Below are 15,033 nucleotides of genomic sequence, written 5' to 3'. Positions count from 1 at the left end.
CACACTGCACTGTACAGGTGAGCCGAGTGAGTAGTGTATGGAATCATGGATGGGTATTGCATGATATTGAGCAAATATTGCGCAAGAGTCTTTTAGACATAACCACTGATAGTGTGTGTGTTACAGTTCTGGTTGTACAGTCTGATGGCAGCAGGTAGGAAAGATCTGCGATATCTCTGCTTCACACAGCGAGGGTGCATCAGTCTGTCACTGAAGCTGCTCCAGAGCAGACAGTGAGTCCTCCAGTGGGTCAGAGTCCTGGTCCAGGATGGATGTGAGTTTAGCCAGGACCCTTCTCTCACCCACCTCCTGCACCGTGTCCAGAGTGCAGCCCAGGACAGAGCTGGACTTCTTGATGATCCTGTCCAGTCTCTTCCTGTCCCTCACTGTGATGCTGCTGCTCCAGCAGACCACACGTACAGGACGGCTGGTGCCACCGCAGAGTCATAAAAAGGGCTGTGCTGTCCTGCTTTTTCATCTTCCTTCTGTAGCGGGCTTTTCCCTCCGTATACTCCTCAGCTCCTCCCTACTCCCTGATCTAAACGCGCTCTTCTTCACCTGTAGGAGAGCTTTAATATCAGGAGTGACCCGTGGCTTGTTGTTGTCGCAACACCATACCACCGTGGAGGGAAAGGTGTATGTGTTTTGTACCTACATAAGAAACAATATGAGCTGAACATACCAAGCCATAAACTTTATGAAAACAGTATAGGATAAGAAAGACATTTCTTCGCTATACTAAATAATACAGAAGCTGTTGAATCTCAAACTGGAGAAAAAAGGAAGACTGTCTCATTGAGACACATTTTCAAACACTTAATTAATTTAAAGTGAAAAAAGAATTCATGGTCTTACAACACAGCTGTTTATTGTGCGACATGTTCTGTAGTCAACAACACCCAGCAGCTGAAAAACACCACCTACTAGAGCTCAAACAATCATCAGACACTTACTGTCACAATCTGGTGCTGTTTAAACATATGTTTGATGATATTCTAATAATAAAACACAAGCTCCCTGTGATAGATCAAATCATCAGTTCTTCTTTCTTCATGTTGACAACAGTAAATCTCCGTCCACTGTCATTTACAGTGATGCAGCACCTATTCTTTGCTGTCTCCATTACCGGAACCACTGGAGGGGATTGCTGATTTTTGTGGTGAATGGTACAAAGTCTTTCTTGTATGTTATGATGGTCTTGCTGTGAGGAGTCTCATACACTACTCGAAATGGATATTATGGTTCTTCCATTTTCTTTGGTTTTGTTTCTGAAGAAGAGATAACAAATAACTGATTCAGATCACTTGTACTTTGCAATAACAAAAATATTAGTCGTCTAAGTATACTGGGAGGGTTATAGCTTTGACATTCATTACTAAAATGTTAAAACTGCTTAGTAAAGACAGGTGTTAGCTCAGTGTTTCTTAACCTGGGTTCGATCAAACCCTAGGGGTTCGGTGAGTCAGTGTCAGGGGTTCGGCAGAGGTCAGGACACAAGACACGCCCCTGACTCATGATTCGTGATGACACATCCCGCCCTGCAGATGATCCCGCTATTTTGGTTGGCCAGTCTGTGCTGCAGGGAATTTGGCCCCAGCGTTGCCAGACATACAATAATTATTGTATTCATACTATAGTTTTGGAGTCTGTACAATATCGTAGAAATAATACACAACAGTTTTGACACTGCTGTTCCTCGTTTTTTGATGTTGTTTTGATTGACGCGCACGTCACCAACAATAACAGTTTTCACTCGTTGCTGGTTGTTTGTTTGCATTGTTGCACCTTTCATCCACCATCAGAGCGAGCGAAGCAAAGATTAGTTCAGAACAGAATTAAACTAGTAAAAGTCTCCGTTCGTGCAGAGACTGGTGAGCAAACCAAGCGGCTTTCTCGGCCTGTCTGTGAATTGGACGCTACGTTTCAGGGACGGATTCAACCTGTTGAATGAGGCCGAATCCTCTTGCCGCTGCTGCGGTGTTCAAGTGGTGTTGGACATTACAGTGTTAAAAAACATATAAAAGAATGTTAGATAAATGCAGTAGGCATATACAGTCGAGCCTGAAATCATTCATAACCCTTCAAAATTCTGACCTAAGTGACTTTCCTTAAACCAGCAAGTTTCGTATTTTTTCAACTGGAAATGACACAGGCTTCTCCCAAATAATACGACGATGTACGAGAGGCATCATTTTCAAACATTGTGTTACAGCAATCAAACACTTCCCATAATTGCTGAACAGCTTATTCATGTCTCCACTGGTATTTGTGGTATTCACTTATATGAGTCGAGCTCCGGTCCTCGAGTGTCATGCTGGTTTTCCAGCTCTCGCTGCTGATTGATCACGTGTGTCAGTTGGCTTTTCCGCCTTGACTGAACACATCTGGTCAAGGTAATCAGTAGGAGCTGGGGCAGGAGGAAAACCAGCAGGCCAGCGGCCCTCGTCGGCATCAGGTGGACACCCCTGACTTACAGCAATGAGATAACCCTTTCGGGTTGTAGGGTCTCCTATATAAAAGATGGGTGATCATTTTCTACAATGATGCCTCTTGTACATCGTCTTATGAATAATTTTGGAGTTGACTGTATGTGTAAGTAATAATCAGTCATATTAGCTGTGATACTAAACGGAGACTCTTACAGAGAACAAATAGCAGATTGTAGTTGTAGCATTACTTCAGGCCTCATAATACAAACAAAGTCTATTTACATAAAATATGAATGAACCAGTACAAAAACAAAATTTTGAATTGCAAATGCGCTGTTTAACGCATCCTGCATAATTGTTATCGTTATCAGAATAATGTTTGAGTACGTGCGTGTGCGCGTGTGTCGGTACACTGTGTGTGTGTTTCACCTGGCTTGCCTGGGACCTTTGTATTTTAAATACAAGAGCCCTCCGATCACGTTCCAGACACCGAAGGCGTAGACGAAAGATGCTCGTTTGTACCATTGGACCGCGTCCTGAACCTTCATGACCACGAACTCTGCCTTCGTCTTAGAACGAAGCGTCCACTAAGCTCAGAGCGACATTTAACCCGGAAGTAGTTTGACATTAGGGTTGGTCTTTTTCTTATTGAGTTTTTTTTGGCGGTTGGCAAACTATGCAGTGCATTACCGCCACCTCCTGTATTGGAGTATGCATTATTCGAATAAGAAAAAATATATATTCTACACACATTCTTTTATGAATTATGTATTTGAGTATGCCCGAATCTCATCCTACTGTTCACATCATCCCTTTTCCTATTCCCATTACATGTTATCATCACCCCCACCTTCCTTTGTGTGTTATAATACCATCTTCCCTCTCTCTCTTTGTCCCAGTCTTCTTGCCAAATCCTGTCCAGTCGGTTTTTAACTATACTTTTAATTTCTGCCTTACTGTACTTTATCTTTACCTCAACCTCTGGTTTCTGTGTTGCTGCCTTCTCCTGCCTATCCGCTCTTTCATTACCCTCAACCTCTACATGTGCTGGAACCCAAATAAACTGAACCATCACCTCTACCTTCCTTAACCTGTACAGAGTGCCTACAATTTCTATTACCACATCTTGCCTAGATTCTGCATGCATGTTTGTTATGCTCACTAATGAGAATGAATAAATTAAATATAAAAGAAAAGAAACAGGATCTATTTTGATCTGTTAATATTTGGACTGAACATGGACTGACCTGAAAGACGTATAGATGTGATTTATTAAAAGAAAACTTCACTGATTATTAATGGGGGCTAACCAAAACGACCTTGGATTGTATGAGAATGAAGGTTCCTCCAGATTATCTATGCAGAGAAATTATCATTCACTCCTTTGCAAAAAGCTTCTAAAACATCTCAGAAGACTTTTTGCCTCAGGCTCACACAATACAACTACTGCTTCCTTTTTTTTTTTTTTTTTTTTTTTTTTTTTTTTTTTTTTTTTTTTTTTTTTTGTTCTGTCCAGCAGTTAAGCAAGCAGCATATATTACGCTGAATGCCATATTGTGATGGACAGCTTTGCTTTAACAAGAAGAGTATATATAGAATATATATACTCTTCCTGATTTATGGTTTATTTAATGGTTTATTTAGCTAATCCAAAATGTGTGTGATGTTGCTGTGTTGGTGGACAGGTTAGGGATCTGCTTTAGGGTGTGTATGCGGGAGGGTGGGGGGGGGGGGGGGGGGGGGGGGGGGGGTAAGGGGTGCAACCAGCTGCTGAAACCAAGCAAATCTGTTAAGTAAACAATCGGAGCAAAAAAAAAATAAAATAAATAAAATAAATAAGAAGCATGGATGTACTTTAGGCTAATACATTCATAACTAAACAATTTTTGTGCTGTGGTTTACCTTGGAGATTAATACTAATACCAATAATAGTGCTAAGGTATGTGCACATACTAATACAAACATATACATACAATATACATACATATGTGCATTATTATACATATCCCATACTACTTAATAAAAGTCATGACATACAACACCACAAATTCCATATTCACACATTATTCATGTTGGTAGTGATAAGTATCAATAATACTTACAGTTGGATTTGGAAAGTGTCCCACTACAAGGTTAGTAAGGCTGTAGCTTAACATTATTCACCCAAAGGGTGAGGCAGACGTTGGTGCATGAACAATGCCACTTGTGGAAGCCAGGGTGATGGGAGGGGCTCCGCCACTACGCCCATCCAGCAAGCAGAGGAAGGAATCCTAGCAGCCAGGGAGCACACACACCTTCAGTTCCAGGAGGGCAGGTGTTGCGACCCAAGCCGCCCACACAGAGCCCCCCAGGCAGAGCTGCAGCAGCCACAGAGACAGCACCCGAGGCCAGAGTGGGCCACCGGGGGTCAACGCTGTCCGCCCCATGAGAACCAGGGGCAAACACTCCCCCCGGCGGGAGGGTCGGCCTGAAAGAGTAGAGCCCGAGGACCCACGGTCCGTAGGGAGCCCGCCAGAAGATGCCCCCGCGCCCAGAGTGGGGCCCGCCCCCAGTCCACCACCCCCACACGGGCGGAGCGGGGCCTACCCCATCGGCCCGACCTCATCCCCTGGCGCTACAGCGGCCTGCAGCACAAGGCCAGCAATTGGTGGGGTCAGCAGAAAAGAGACCACCCAGGCAGACGATCATCGTACCCCGGGCGAAAAACCGGACCCCCCACACTTCAACCGCACCACACGCATACCAACTCACACAAACACAGATGCATACACCCACCCACATGTGCAACACACATCATCACATCAACACACACACACACCATAGACTTCCTCACAACAAATTAGTCAATCATACGTGAACCAATGCACTCTCAGATACATTCTCCCACCCACACCATTCGCTTGATCACATTCGTGGGGAGGGTAGGTCTCCGGCCTGCCGTCCATGTGGCCCCAGGCAGGGACCGCAGCTCATCCCGAGCCCCGACCAACCCCCCCCAACCCGGAGGAGGCAGAGGGCAGCAGAAAAAGGCACCCCAGAACCCTGCAACCCAGCTTGGACGTGAGTGTGTGGAACTAAAGTGCACTGAAGGTGGGTGACACCTCCAGGAGCACAACCGCTGGCTGACGGTGTGTCCCCCGGACAGTGCCCCCCCGCGCCCTAAATGTCTTTTTGTAGTTAAAACTGGGTGGTGATCTCTCCATCAGGGCCAGTGGCCGAGGCCACAACTGGCCTCAGCCCCAGGCCCCAGTGAAAGAGCCCACCCCCGGCCCTAAATGTATGTGTATGTAGCTAAGTATGAGGAACTTTGGGAGATACCCAATTCTCCGGGGGGTCCAGCAGACAGAGCCATCAATGGGAAGTCTACTGGCCCCCCCGGAAGGAGCCCCCAGATTCCTGGACAAGTGTGTATGACTAATGCAATTAAAACTGCAGAGCATCCCACTTGGAAGGGACGGAACCACTTCCCAGTAGCCCTGGTCCCTCCATCAGCAGGACGCCCCTTGCAGACCTAAGTGGATGAATGCGGAGAAATGTAGTTGGGAAGCAGAGCTCCAGGGTCCGCAGAGCCAGGTTCCCGACTGGCTCTGCTACCTATCCCACCACCCCCCACAACCCCCAGCCACGAAGGGACAGCCGAGACCCAGGGACCGCAGTACTACTGCCCAGGCGCCACACGCAGCACAGCCAGAGCTCAACAACTACTGCTTCCTGGTTTCCTCTGTACCTGCCCCAGCAGTGGTTGGGCAGAGAGGGGGCGGAGCCAGATGGAGAAGGGGCAGGGCCAGTCTGCTGGTGCAAAACTGCTCTGTCCGTCATTGTTTTTCCTCGCATAGGCGTACAGCACTAATATTCAATGGCCAGAGGTCCTGCTGTAGATTATTTAGAAGACAGCGAGTACTTCAGCATGAACAGTCTGATATTCGTGGTTAGTTGTATGGGCCAAAGTTCAGCACCGACGGGATTCTGTGTATAATTGTTATTATATTCTTCATTTTTTCTGAGCTCTGACGTTTACAGGAGGACTTCTGTATAATTTACGCAGAGCTCTGAAGATGCGTTTTCTCATCTACATTCTACATAACACACACACAAATTAACCTGTGACCAGTCTTTCAACCTGTGACTCTCAACCTGTCACATCTGAATCCAGACGTAAACAGTGTGGTGGAAATTTTCCATAAAGAAGTAGATGAGAGAGAGTTGTCCTTTTGTGCAATTTATTGAAATAATAAAGAAAATAAAAATAATGGGGAAAGCAAATAAAAAGCATGGATGTTGATCGTGCACATCAACAAACCAAAAACCAGCTGGGGAGATCAGTGCACACACCACGAAGGTGTGATGCAAAGAGCCCACGATCCTCAAGTTGCTTCTGCCTTTTAGCTTCTCTGTCCGACTAGGGTGGAATGTCTTTCCAACCCAATCAAATTACATGCACCATCTCCTCCCTGTCGCAGTGTGTGTGAAGATTTTTACTTTCTCACACCTGCATCGCTGACGTCCAACTATCTGTGAGAAAGGAGCACCAAGTCTCAACATACAGAGACACAACTCCCCGACCTTGGGTTTGGGAGCTAGAGTTGAGAGTCTATCAGGCAGAGACAACCATTGAACAATCTAGGTGAAATGTCAAATGCATACAGTAAGACAAAACATAAGATATTAATTGCAGAACATAAGTCATAACTCGTATAATAACTGCATAGAAATAAGGAAGAGACATAGAAATAAGGAAGAGACAATTTTTGCCATAACACTCCCCCCTTTTGATTACACATTAATCAACCACTAAGAAGAAAAATTGTCAACATCACATTCTGTAATAATAAAAGATCCTTGCAAATGAAACAATAAGGGTATTAACTCATCAAGATTCAAAATACACCTTCACATAAAATGGAAGTAACTAAGGGACAAAAGGTTGGGAGCTGTTTTTGGGTAGTTATACAAGAATAACCTCTGTATTGGCATGTGAAGAAAATAAGCTCATAATCATATTTGTATCAGATTATATTTTGTGATTAGATAGCCTAAGATCATTGTCAAAGTCATTAAGTAAATTAGAGTTGGGGTTTTTGAACATAGTGCATTGTGTCATCTCATACGAGAGTGTTGCTGAGGTCGCACGCATGATGAGACCTCTAACCAGTGGGATAACGCAAAAACCAAACAAGAGAATCACAGCCATCTCAATTATAAAGGAAACAGCTGTGGACATGAGAACAGATTTCCATTTTCCAGACATTTCGTCTAGCCAATTCCAAGAGGAAGAATCTATACCAGAGTTAGCTGAGATTCTGAAGGCCGTGTAGCGCCTTCGCCACAATACCATTAGAATCAGTGTTATTCAGGATGTAAGTACAACATGCCTCTCCAAACATAACACAAACGCCTCTTTTCTCTGCTAACAACGTGTCTACGGCCATTCAATTGTAATGTAATAAAGACCATTAATGTATGATAGCCATACGTTTCCGGTGGGGTTCTGTTTCATATATTCTTAAGATAGATTTAATGCTTTCGGATCTTTAATTGTACATTTGCGTCTAGAGCGAATAGGAGATTCAGGGATTTAACCAGAATGATGATGCATATTTCCGCTTCTGTTGTCTTTCATCTGTAGATGAAGGATAGAACTAATTGTAGCAGTGAATAAAGTGATTGTGAGCAAATTAAACACCAAGTCAACTTCAGGATATTTAAACTCAGTGTTGTTGTTGTTGTGAATTTTCTCATTCAAAAGTGGTGTGTAAAGTTACATAGAAACATCATATGCTAAAGGCAATAATCCAAGTAACATAAAATGAAGTCTAACAAAGCATGTTTACAATTGATGTCTCGTAACAATCTGCTTCTTCCTGTTGAACAGTAGCGTTAGATTGTTTCCAACCTGTGTGTTGAAGTATTGACAGTTCGTTGGGGTTCTTCAGGTTGTGATCAGCTGATCACAGAGACACTTGGGGTTCGTTATCACCGCCAGGTTTCCTCCCAATGTCGTCTGAGTCACTGTCACTCCCGTGATGTGAAGAGTCTACACGTCGTCCAGCGTTGGCAACTCAAGGCTGCTCGTGTGTGTGTTTTCTCAGGAGCGTGTGTGTAGATGTATGGTCTGATAGTGTGATTCACCGGTGCAGCTTTAGGCGGCGCTTGGCTCACACCTTTAGCTGAACGGTCAACGCAGCCTCGCCTCAGTGCGTGTGTGAGCACAGCGAGGGTCGTCCTTCTCAGTTCTTTTCGTCAGTGGTGGCTTTCTCGTGTGGTGTAGATGTAGATGGAGGGTCGTCTGTTGGATCTGGGACCTTCCTGCAGTGGATGGAGTGGATCCAAGTCACTCTCACTGCGATCTTTCAGCCGTGTGGGTCGTCAGAAGGACCTGGAAGGGGCCTCGCCATCGTTTGGAGTCCCAATGCTTCCTCCTGAAGTCCTTAACAATCGCCCAGTCCCCTGGTTGGATGGTGTAATGGTCCTGTCGCCTGCTTTCACCTGTTGGGAAATCTGAATTGTGGGGAAAAAGGTGTTTGGGCGGCACGGCTGCCATCAGGCCCAAACCAGACTCCATGGCTACAGGTGGAACCATGCGTCAGCCAGAGTCTGCGTTCCTGTGAGGTAGAAAATGTTTAAAGCACAGGGAGATGAGGAAGGAAAGGATAGAGAGAGTTGGAGAGGGAACAAGAGGAAACGAGGATCAGGAGAGGGAGGGGTTGTTGGGCAGCGACCTTCGCAGCGGCGTCTGCAGCTGCATGTCGGCAGAAACAAAGTCGTCACTGATGTTGGACAGTTACAAACAGCATTAGCTGTAGGCAGCAGGACAGCGTCCAGCAAAGCAGAACCGTATCATGATGTAAGATAGGTTTGCAATCAGACTTCAAAGCTTCCCATGCTTCCAAGGAGAACCAACGTGTGACAAGCATCTGTGGAGTCTGTAGATGGTAACAGTCTCTCCTTCTGCTAGTTTACTAGCTTCAGTCAATACGATCAACTCTGCAGCCTGAGCAGAGCAGTGTCTTTGCAAAGCGCCAGACTTCACGACGGACTCTTGATAGTAATTTTCAGCATGTTGAGCAAGGTGGTGTTGTATCTAAGCCATCTGGCTGTAGAAAGATGTGATCTATTCCAAAAGAATCAAAGACAGTATGAGGACAAAAGAACAGAAGTCGTACAACCTGATTTCTCATCCACTGTTTGAGTGAAAGGTCGCGTAGGGTCAGATCAGGAAGACCCAAGGTAGGAGCCGACTGAAGAGCAAGCTTGAGGTCAGTGAACGTTGTTCAGCCTCAGACGTCCACGTGAGACAAGAAGTGGACGATGAAGACGTCTGCATCAGAACCCTGAGTGGGGCCTCAAAGACATTTAAGTTAGGAACGAAAGTCCTACAATAAGAACAAAAACCTAGAAAAGACATCAGCTGTTTATACGTGCACGGTTTAGGCAGGTTTCAAATTGCTTCAAATCTGTTGGGTGAGATGGATTTGCCATCAGCTGTAATTACAATGACCCAGAAAATAACCTTTGTCTGAACAAAGTGTAATTTAGACAGGCTCTCTTTGTGGCCTGTAGCATCCAATGTTTCAGTAGCTTAGTGGTGTCTGCAGTAACACCATCTATGGCTTCCTTTAAGAGGGTGTTGTTGTTCACATGGTCTGTGGTCAGATTTAGGTGTGATGACCACTGGTTCACATCCTCTGATTGAACCTACATCATGTCTGTGTGTGAGCCACAGGGAAACAGGGCTTCCTGTAAGGCTGAGTGTTGGCTCACAGCGTCCTCTGAAAAATAAAAATAAAAACAAAAGCATGTAATGTGGGTAAATACGTCACATGGGGTCAGAAGTCGTTCACCAGTCTCCACCCCGTTGACATCTGATCACGAAAGGACCCACGTCCTGCATCTGTCTCCATCATGTTTTCACAGAGGGACGTGTGGAACTGTAGAATAAAAATCAAAAATCTTTTTGTTCGTTAGTAAAAGAAATCGCAAGCGCAGACCTGTGTTCATCCCAAAAGAGGGAAGTTTAGGCCAGTTTGTCAGTGTGTGTGTGTGTGAAATCATAAACAAGCTGTGATGCAGCCTGTGTGAGGGCCTCAGTTACAGTCCCCCCCCAGCAGCTAATGATAAGAGCACAGCTGAGCTGAAGTTAACACCAACAAAAGAGGGATTATTTAGAATGTCTGTAGATGTAACCTGCACTCCGTCTGGAGTGGAAATCAATCAAATATCTAAACTACATGAGATCTCTTCCTAAAAATTTAACTGGGCACAAGTTTGAAAGCAAAGATGAATGTTAAGGTGTCTTGCTGACAGATGTTGCACAAGACAGTGAAAGAATTAGTTTTTCTTTAATAGTCTGGTACGTACAGTAATTATTATTACTTCTCTCTAATAGTCGTCTTCCCTTTAATAGTCATTAATAGTCTGTTTCAGTCAGTCTCAGTCTTCCTATAGTCTGTTTTTTTGTTTCTTTTTCTACAGTCTGTTTTGTTTCCTATAGTCTTCTAGTCTGGCCAGACAAACCTATATTGTGCACAAACCCTTTTAGAAACATAGAGGATTTTATTACTGAATTTGTTGCAAGTTAAAATAGTTTGAACCCATCAGACTGTAAAGTCATGCAGCAATTGTCATTTAGCTGTTTGTCATCATTTTAAAATCACTCTGTGGGATTTTTTTAAGCAAAAAGCGATTCTTCATTGCGAGCAGATAAGCATGAACATGAATTTGAGCGTGTATCAGCTGTAAGCGTGTTTCTTCATTGCGTGTATGAATGTGTGTGTGTTTTTGCGGTACCGTCTTGTACATCACGTGAAAAGGAACCGTCACCTTCCTCCTTCCCCAACCATCAGTCTGATGTGAGCGCCAGCGGGTGAAGCCTTTCAATGGGACAGTTGTTCCTCGATGACAGACCTTTCCTGGATGCTTGGATGCAGCTCTATTGGGCCGATCACGTCTGAAGCCTCTCCTGTTGTTTCAACCAGTGTCTGTGTCAGAGCACGTTTTCCCTGCTGTTGCTCTGTCCTTGTTTTCCTTTGCTGATTGTCATAAGCAGGTGTCTGTCAGACACACACGCTTGTAGTAGCTGGTTCATCTGACGAGCCCAGAACGTGATGGCTGCAGACGTTGTGGGGTCAGTGAGGCGTCCATGCTGTGGTCTGTGTCCTCCAGCTGCTGTGGTGTCAGAGCTTCCACCCTGTTCTGGTTGTTGGTCGGCGCTTCTTCTCCTTCGGTTCTTCTGCTGATGGTGGGAAAGGAGTCCAGATCCGGATTTACCCTCATCCCGCTCAGTTCTGCATTAGAATAGAGAGCAGAAACAATGGGAGCATTTGCTCTTGACATGACGTGTGTGTGTGGTGTATGTGTGTCTGTGGCAGAGTGCAAACAATTCTTCCCCAGAGTTGTTATCTCCTTTCTTTCCGTTACTTTCATCTTTTGTTTCTTTTAGGGCTTTAGTTTTGATAGTTTTGCTTTTTCAAGTATTTTCTTTTGTCTCTAATTTTTCTTTTAAGGTGCATATGTCCTTACACAAAGCGATTCTCCTTTTGAACCCATAACCAGTTTCCCACTCATGGAAACATGAAACGCACTAATAACCATATTTACTTTTTACTTTTATAATTACTTTTAATTTTGTAATGCTGCAGTCTGGTGGTGGAGACTTAGATCGCCCCGAACCCATCTTTCAGAGTCCCGGCGGTTTCCTGCCTTAGATTTTTATGTGTTCCGGCCGGAACCTTTTTTCGAAATTTCTCTTCCACGGACGTCTCCGTAGAAAAGGAACCGCTCAGATCAGCGACAGGGTTCTCGGAAGTGGTCCCTCACCGTCAGGCCCCTCTAAGACCCGGGTCCCTCGTATCTCAAAACCACTCCCCCCTGCAAACGCGCTCCGTATTTCAGAAGCCGTCTTTTATTTCCTTGTCCACACCCTTTGGACTGCGCTCAGATCTGCACACTGGTCTGTATCCTCAGTACAGACAAAACAAGCTCGGTCCCACGAGCCAACCCTTAGCAACCACCGTCTCGACCACCAGGGCAGACTTTGACCTAATTCATTTTACCCGAATATTAAATTTTTTAATTAAAAAAAATTGTTTGGTCCTAATTATTATATTTTAGATGTTTTTCAGCCACATAGTCGTTTTAGAAATATTATTATCTCTAGTCCTAGTTATGTTTTCTTTTATGTTTTTTCCCAAATTAAAAGGAATCTCTCTCACCGAGCCGAGCCAAATTAGGATTTGAGTTTGAATCTGAGTTCGTGGATCTCGTCAGAGGCGATCCAGACGGGTGAGCAGTCCTCCCAGCTCTGAATGTCTGTAGAGGTTTGGAGGCTGAGCGACCCTAGTCCTCAGGACTATCGTCCCTGGTCACACCGTCCAGACGACCTGCCGCGGGATCCTGCCGACAACGCCAATTTCTGTGGTGGAAATTTTCCATAAAGAAGTAGATGAGAGAGAGTTGTCCTTTTGTGCGATTTATTGAAATAATAAAGAAAATAAAAATAATGGGGAAAGCAAATAAAAAGCATGGATGTTGATCGTGCACATCAACAAACCAAAAACCAGCTGGGGAGATCAGTGCACACACCACGAAGGTGTGATGCAAAGAGCCCACGATCCTCAAGTTGCTTCTGCCTTTTAGCTTCTCTGTCCGACTAGGGTGGAATGTCTTTCCAACCCAATCAAATTACATGCACCATCTCCTCCCTGTCGCAGTGTGTGTGAAGATTTTTACTTTCTCACACCTGCATCGCTGACGTCCAACTATCTGTGAGAAAGGAGCACCAAGTCTCAACAGACAGAGACACAACTCCCCGACCTTGGGTTTGGGAGCTAGAGTTGAGAGTCTATCAGGCAGAGACAACCATTGAACAATCTAGGTGAAATGTCAAATGCATACAGTAAGACAAATCATAAGATATTAATTGCAGAACATAAGTCATAACTCGTATAATAACTGCATAGAAATAAGGAAGAGACATAGAAATAAGGAAGAGACAATTTTTGCCATAACAACAGCTGCTGGTTCCTCCTCTTCCTCTCAACATTAAAAGTGTTAAAGCTGCTGTAACTAAGAGGTCACCAGTTAATCTAGAAACGTGTTCATCTTTAACACCAGCTCTGTGCTCTCTGCTGCGGGTGCCGCTTCGTTACGGGCAGCCTTGTCCTCCTCCAAATGGCAGAACTTGTTGGCGCTGTACTCATACAACTAAACAGAAATATCAGACTGTGCTGAAGAACTGCTGTCCTTCCGCCATTGAATATTAGTGCTGTAAGCGTATGCAAGGAAAAACAGTGGACCGGGCAGTTGCGCCCCAGCAGGCTGGCTCCGCCCCCTCTCAGCCTGGCTCCACCCTCTCGCAGTTGGTAAGTATAGAGAAAACCATGTAGGACTAGTTGTAGTTTTTGAGCCCACGGCAAACTATCTGCCGAGGCGTCTTACGGAAGGAATAAATGATAACTTCTCTACATAGAAATTAGGGAGCAATCTGAGCGTCCCCTCATTCTTAAATAATACCCAAGGTCGTTTTGGTCGACCCCCATTGAAAATCTGTGAAGTTTTCCTTTAAGTAGCTGTAGTGGATGTGAGAGGGCCAGGAGGGCAGATATCTGTGCGCAGAAGCAGCAGGAGTGTGTAATGATGGACAATATATTTGCAGAAAACATTCATTTTTAATAAAACCAGCAGTTAAACTAAGAGACACTATAGATCAATAAATCTATCCTGGATGTTAGTCTGCTCTGGGCCTGTCTGTGTTCAGAGACTTAATCTCCATCGTAACTGAAATTGGTTTAATTTAACCTGCTTTTGTTCGAAATAAATCATCACGATAACAAACGTGACACAGGCCCAGCATGGATTCTGTTTTTCTATTCAAAGTCACATTTAAATATTTATTATTTACACTATTAGAGACCCACAGGTTACAGTATCTGCATCTTATGTCTTAAGTACTAAGTCTGCATCTGCAACAAGCAAAAGTAATTAGTAAAACAGAGGAGTAACACATTTTTTATCACTTTCACTATCTTAATAGCAGTGTTTAACTCGACCATTTACTCAGCTCCAGGCTATTTTTCCCATGCAGTCTGAAGCAACGGCCCCTTCCACTTTGTTGAAACTTGTCAAATGAGGCTATGACTCAGACAAAAGCCAATACATAAGCTCGCCAGGTGCATAGACCGAGCTGAGTGTGTTCCTTTTATGCACTGCGATGCACCCAACATGATAGACTGACGTTTGTCAACTGGATGCACGAGTAGGACAAGATTCGGTTTGCACAAACAATCAAAGAGGTAAGAAAATGAATAAAGTTTATTTTATCTCGTTGGACTTTTACGTTTAAAAGAAAGATGAGATGGAATCTAAGGGTTCCTGGTTATGTAGCATTAGCTACCTAGAGTGAGATACAATAAATCAGAGCAACAGCATAATAGCAGGAATAATTATCAGTAATAACTATAATAATGCCTGTGGACTTGGTTATGTTCACGTGTGCTTGAAGATGAGAAGTGATGCTTTAAATTTATTTCTGTGGTGTGTGGATAGTTAAACAACAATGCACATATGTGGTTAGGAAATGCGTAAAAGAACACTAACTATTTTAGTT

At 44.3% G+C, this 15,033-nt stretch overlaps 2 protein-coding genes and 1 long non-coding RNA gene across 7 annotated transcripts in view; 1 reads left to right on the top strand and 2 right to left on the bottom strand.

Moving 5' to 3' along the window:
- The window catches only part of LOC114854327 (collagen alpha-1(XVII) chain-like), a 29,680-nt gene that overhangs the window by 2,559 nt on the left and 12,088 nt on the right, over window positions 1–15,033 (top strand). The window contains exon 1 of one of the 5 annotated variants that reach the window (XM_055508415.1): window positions 13,921–14,719. The exons of 1 other annotated variant lie outside the window; for it this stretch is intronic. The gene's annotated coding sequence lies outside the window, so the exon portion shown is untranslated. Of the gene's footprint in view, window positions 1–13,920; window positions 14,720–15,033 lie in introns of those variants that run through there. 3 more of the 5 variants (XM_055508419.1, XM_055508416.1, XM_029148630.3) reach the window with 3 other exon arrangements.
- Window positions 850–3,068, bottom strand: LOC114845898 (small integral membrane protein 26). The gene is given in 2 exon segments (XM_029134512.3): window positions 850–1,309; window positions 2,859–3,068. Coding segments are annotated over 2 exon segments (306 nt in total). The 5' UTR covers window positions 2,978–3,068; the 3' UTR covers window positions 850–1,122.
- On the bottom strand, window positions 6,633–13,434 carry LOC129604036 (uncharacterized). The gene is made up of 2 exons (XR_008694572.1): window positions 8,323–13,434; window positions 6,633–8,049 (listed from the first exon to the last, which is right to left on the bottom strand). It is a non-coding gene; the product is annotated as an uncharacterized LOC129604036 (long non-coding RNA).

This window comes from Betta splendens, chromosome 1, assembly GCF_900634795.4.
Source record: "Betta splendens chromosome 1, fBetSpl5.4, whole genome shotgun sequence".
Lineage (NCBI taxonomy): Eukaryota > Metazoa > Chordata > Actinopteri > Anabantiformes > Osphronemidae > Betta > Betta splendens.
Note: the sequence above shows the minus strand (reverse complement) of the source record. Positions and strands in the feature narration are given on the sequence as shown.